General features: G+C 43.0%; 1 protein-coding gene across 1 annotated transcript; it reads left to right on the top strand.

Annotated features, from left to right (window-relative positions):
- Positions 1–1,033: 1,033 nt before the first annotated feature.
- Positions 1,034–5,497, top strand: LOC306918576 (kelch-like protein 20; the record flags this gene model as incomplete). Its single annotated transcript, XM_079531469.1, has 7 exons — positions 1,034–1,204; positions 3,586–3,668; positions 3,788–3,976; positions 4,155–4,289; positions 4,390–4,563; positions 5,067–5,210; positions 5,326–5,497. Coding segments are annotated over exons 2-7 (895 nt in total), but the record flags the coding sequence as incomplete, so codon positions are not given.
- Positions 5,498–6,191: the final 694 nt, after the last annotated feature.

The raw sequence follows: 6,191 nt of genomic DNA, 5'->3' as shown, positions 1-6,191 counted from the left end.
TATCCATACATACAGGATGGAAGTCTATACAAATACTTTGTTAAACATTTGTATTTATACTTGATTTAGTATTTATGTCAGCAACAAAGAAACACTAGGGTGACTACACTAGCAATCTGGTGGCAAATGTAAATATATACAGGTACACGGTAAAGAGTGTTAATTTAACCCTGAACCTGTGAGGGGGTTAAAACACTCCAGATTATACAGTGCCTGCTATTGAGATGGGAGGGGAGAGACATGACGTAAACATGAGTGTAGAAAGTATCACATTTATACAATATTATGTGATGGTATTTATTAGACCATCCGTGGTTGGTTCTAATACCATACTTTGTAGGATGATGGGGGTCAGAACCTGTTGTCTCTAGCAGACCTACGCTGCCATCTTGTGGTGGTAAGGACTCATTGCTCACATTCATACAACATCTAAAATAAAGGTTTATATTCTCATCTTGTGTCAATTAATGACCATTTATTTCTACATAATGGGAAAATGCCAACATATGCCGATTCAGCATTCCATGACAAATGCATAGTTTGGTATGAAGGTAAATTATGGACTTTCACTAAAATAATAATTGCAGAGAAACTTTGTTTATAAAGACTTAAAAGATCATAGGTCAGACATAAAGACGCGTCATAGAAATGGACAAACAGCTTCTCAAGTAGATTAAGATGACACAAATGCTTTAGGATGAATTTATTTTTTACATAAAATGGAATACACATATTTACTTTAGGCTTCATGGCTTGAGGTCCACTCTCAAACCAAACAAGCATAATTTACTTTATAAAATAAGATATAAATACTTAAATGCATAAATAAGAACTCCAGTTGACCTAACCTCGCGTCACAAAATCACCATTTGTACCAAACTAAACATTTTAGTGAAACTGTGTTCTGGCCGCGTGATGACGTCTACTTATTTCCGCCACGACCGGATCAGAAACCCGGAAATTACTTTAGTGTCCGGAACTTTTCTTCTGTATTGTGTTGTCAGACGGACACAGTTAGTGGTAACACACGTCGTCCCTGTGAAGAAGACATGCAGGAGTAAAGTTATCTTATTGTTAAAGTTTAAAACGTCTCAAAGTGAAACTTACATTGTTTGACGGACTAATTCCATTCCTGTTTGTGTGCGGATGTCCGTCTGTTGTGGAACACTTGGTTGGACTTTGGATTTGTAGGCAGAACAACGAGGTTTGTTTATTTGAGTTGTGTTTACGTTATGTTTGTATCATATCATTACATGCGTGTTGTCGTGAGAGCTTGTTTATAGTCGGACGTTGGATTTAGGCTGATATTAGCCCTGAAACATGACTGCCATGATAATCATGACAGTCATGTTTCAGGGCTAGGCTTAGCCCAAACATTTAGACTCTCGTAGAGGTTTTTTTCGATTCTGACGAATCTCTCAACGAGAGTCTAAACGACGAGGTCCCCTTTAAGAGGGCACGGGTTTACGTGTCTGCCTCAAAATCACTCTTACCTTGTACAAATGCAAAATCTAAAAATAGAAAAAGATTGCCCCACATGTCCGGTGGGTGTGCGGGAAACAATTACTTCCGTAGCGACCGTAGTTTTCAATAAAAAAAAATATTGTAATCCACTCCGTCCATACTAAGGTCCATACTCTGTCTCGGAATCTGGCGGCCATCTTGGTTTTCTCTCCATTGTAAATGCGCAACAGAACCCTGGCCACTAGGGGCGCCGCCAATGTTCTGTTGCGCATTTACAATGGAGGAGTATGGACAGAGTGGATTAAAATATTTTTTTTATTGAAAACTACGGTCGCTACGGAAGTAATTGTTTCCCGTACACCCACCGGACATGTGGGGCAATCTTTTTCTATTTTTAGATTTTGCATTTGTACAAGGTAAGAGTGATTTTGAGGCAGACACGTAAACCCGTGCCCTCTTAAAGGGGACCTCGTCGTTTAGACTCTCGTTGAGAGATTCGTCAGAATCGAAAAAAACCTCTACGAGTCTAAATGTTTGGGCTAGGCTAGGCTGATATTAGAATGGTGTACTTCTGCGTGTTGCCAAGTGTTTGCACATGGACTATTGTCTCTATGAGGTTGGTGGATTGAAAGGTAGTAGTAGCTTATAGTATACCAAACTATACTTGTGTAAATTAAATGACTGCACACAAACATTTAATTTCATATTCAGTACACTTGGTGGAGTGGATTTGTGTGAAGTGGACCTCTACTAGCCGCAATTTGCAACTCTAGATTTCTTTATAATATGATGAATCTAGAGTTGCAATACCCTCCATTGACTTTTTTTGATTTTTACAACTCTAGCAGTGATTCTCAACCTGTTTAATTTCAAGGACCCCTATTTCGACATGCATCCACGGACTCCCATTTAATGGCATTTCTATCTCTGGGACCCCCAATTTATATTCTCAACTCAACTTTATTTATATAGCACATTTTACATGACCAGGTCAACCAAAGGTCTGTACAGGTGCAAAGAACAGAACAATACAATATAAACAGCCATTTAAAACATGAAAACAAGCATTCAGAAGAAATGAAAGCAAAACTATCCAATATAAGCAGACAATACAAAGGAGCAAACAATGCAGACTATTGTACTAGTGAAGGGAACAGGGCTACCTCAACTGACATTAAAAGCCAGGGAGAATAAGTGGGTCTTAAGCAAAGATTTAAAATCTTTTATCTTTTATATTGTAAAATCAAAGTTAATTTAACTCTTGAGTGTACAATGGGGGTCTGTTTGTTCCAAACTATAATTTAGCTGGGAACCCCCTGGAACTCCCTCAAGGACCCCTGGGGGTCCCCGGTCTCCACTTTGGGAACCACTGCCTTATATCATCATTATGGGAGGGAGAAGAGTCTAGGATGTGTAGCTGACATGATGTTTAATGCCACAATGCATAGGAAACATAATGATGCTTACTAGTTGTTCTCACTCTCTGAGAAACATGTACACGTTCATTTGTCAAAGAAGTAACCCAGAGAAAGAATCCTGATACTCAGACTGCTCTAGTGGCCAGTCGTAGCAGACTGGCTGTACTCAGTTACAAATGCTTGTTTAACTGAACAGAGTGTAGTAGCCAGGACTAGCGATGAAAATTATCAGTTAATTTGTTAATTGATAAGCATATCAATCAATTAACCGGCTAGTCGATAATCTGTGTTTTTTGTTAAACCCCAGCTGCGTGCCCTCTTGCTCGTGCTACATGCGCGAGTAGAACCGCCCGCTTGCAGTCCCAGCTTTGGCCAGTAGGGTTAGGCAGCTTCAACGTTTCCCAGCCGCCCTGGGGGTTGGTGTAAGCACATGTAACAGTAATGTAGTGTGTTCTCTCTCCACCTCACCTCAGCCATGAGTTAAACCACATGTAACAGTAATGTGTGTTCTCTCTCCACCTCACCTCAGCCATGAGTTAAACTACATGTAACAGTAATGTGTGTTCTCTCTCCACCTCACCTCAGCCATGAGTTAAACCACATGTAACAGTAATGTAGTGTGTTCTCTCTCCACCTCACCTCAGCCATGAGTTAAACCACATGTAACAGTAATGTAGTGTGTTCTCTCTCCACCTCACCTCAGCCATGGCTGACAACATCCTGGATGCTGCCAGCCAGAGAGAATCACCACAGGCTGCCAAGAGGATGAGACTGGACACTGACCATGTGAGTGACCGTTTTCAAGCATCATTACCAGATCAGCAACATGACTCACAGATTGATAGTAGTTTATTTGTCTGATTATGACTGTCCCTCTGGATGTTGTTGTTGTCGTTGCACTTCAGGAGGACGGTGTACCTCTATCCTCCCTGGATGCTGAGGTGTTTGTGGACCCCCACCATCCCAACAAGCTGTTAGAGGGTCTCAACAGGCTGCGTCTCAACAGGTTCTTGTGTGATGTGATTCTGTGCTGTGAGGGACAGGAGGTCTCCTGCCATCGTCATGTACTGGCCTCCTTCAGCCCTTACTTTGAGGTAAATACACACGTCTATTGACCTGCTGGTGTTCAGGCAATGACATTTCAAGTCTGCCTTGTCCTTTACATGAATCAATTTATCATTCTACACAAAATTAATTAATCGGTTAACAATGTAAATTATAAATAAACTATGGACACTCCAAGCCAACCATTCTCCTTTCCAATGTGCACAGGCCATGTTTACATCTGGTATGAGGGAGTCCACACAGGACAGAGTGACCATCAGTGGAGTGGAACCTCAGATGATTGGTTTGCTGGTGAACTACGCCTACACGTCTAAGGTCTCCATCAGTAATGATAATGTACAGGTAATGTATTTTATTATTATCATAAACATCAGTCATTGTCTCCATGTTAGTCCTACATAACATCAGTTCCCCATAAAGCTAATGTGTTCATTTGTTCCAGGCTCTGCTAGCGGCACCGTCTGTGCGAGAGGCCTGCTGTGACTACATGAAGCGTAACTTGGACATAAATAACTGTGTGGAGTTTTACTGCAATGCCGACGACCACTCCTGTGAAATGTTGAAGAAATACAGCTTGGATCATATTCTGGAATACTTCGGTGTCATCTACCAGAAGGTCAGTGGTTGGGTAGCGTGATATTGGTCCGACCTCCCGTTAGATCGACCATTACTAACCCTATCTCTAACTCTAACCTAAACATAACCGCAAGCACGGGAGCAACGCATCCCTCACCAACCTTAATCCGGTCGTTTTAACGCATCCCTCACCAACCTTAATCCGGTCGTTTTAACGCATCCCTCACCAACCTTAATCCGGTCGAACTAACGGGAGATCGAACCTTAGGGCAGCCCCCCAGTGGTTGAGGGTCATACATTTGGGTTGTTTTATTACCATTACTCAACTTCCCACCATCGCAACTGACCCAGACCTGGGTAGAAACATTCAATCAGTCACAGTGATTAGATACACGCATATTGATAAGCTACAGTCATGAGCATTACACTAATATATCACCAGTGAATATTTCAGACGAGAAAATGTGACTTCAGTGTGAAGTATAGGAACAGTGTCTTGTCTTCATCTATCAGCTAATTGTGTTTTTCTTCTTCTACCAATAGGAAGAGTTCCTCTCTCTCTCCATAGAAAGGCTGACAGCGGTTCTCTCCAGTTACCATCTGAATGTTCCAGAGGAAGACATGGTGTTTGAGGCTGCCATGCTGTGGTTAGACAAGAGTCCTACCCGCAAGCAGAGCTTTGGACAGGTCAGGCATTTCTTATTCTCTCACCTTGTAAGACAATCGGAGGTCTCTATCATGTTGATCACCCAATATCCAGTTGGACTAGTACTAATACTTTGTGTTCTGTGTGTTCTTCAAGGTGTTGGAGGCGGAGCAAATCGTCTGCCTCTCATCAGTCCCTCCTACTTCCACACTGGTTGAGAGTCTGGATGTGGTGAAAGAACAGCAGGCCTGTCAGACGTTCATCTCTGAAGCCAAGGGGGAGCAGCCATACTCTAACACAGCACGCCCACGCATTGGCAGGATCACAGGTATCCTGCTGAACACATGCATGCATGTTGCACCTGATGATGCTGGAAAAAGCTTATCTGACAATAAAGAATATGACTGGTTTTCTATTCAGGCTTCATAGTGGTTATTACATCATGATTCCATTATTATTTCTCATTTCGTTCTTTTGTGCTTTTATTCATGTCAAAATGCACACCAATTGTCTCCTGGATTCATTAAGTGACTGCTAATGTAGTGCTGCCTCTCTGGGGAGAGAGTTCCAGAGGGTTGTGGCTGCCACACTGCAGCCTCTATCCCAGAAGGTTCTACTCTCCATGCGGAGAGAGTTCCAGAGGGTTGTGGCTGCCACACTGCAGCCTCTATCCCAGAAGGTTCTACTCTCCATGGGGAGAGAGTTCCAGAGGGTTGTGGCTGCCACACTGCAGCCTCTATCCCAGAAGGTTCTACTCTCCATGGGGAGAGAGTTCCAGAGGGTTGGGGCTGCCACACTGCAGTCTCTATCCCAGAAGGTTCTACTCTCCATGGGGAGAGAGTTCCAGAGGGTTGTGGCTGCCACACTGCAGCCTCTATCCCAGAAGGTTCTACTCTCCATGGGGAGAGAGTTCCAGAGGGTTGTGGCTGCCACACTGCAGCCTCTATCCCAGAAGGTTCTACTCTCCATGCGGAGAGAGTTCCAGAGGGTTGGGGCTGCCACACTGCAGCCTCTATCCCAGA

Source organism: Electrona antarctica (assembly GCF_951216825.1).
Source record: "Electrona antarctica genome assembly, contig: scaffold_247, whole genome shotgun sequence".
In the NCBI taxonomy this organism is placed as follows: Eukaryota; Metazoa; Chordata; class Actinopteri; order Myctophiformes; family Myctophidae; genus Electrona; species Electrona antarctica.
Note: the sequence above shows the minus strand (reverse complement) of the source record. Positions and strands in the feature narration are given on the sequence as shown.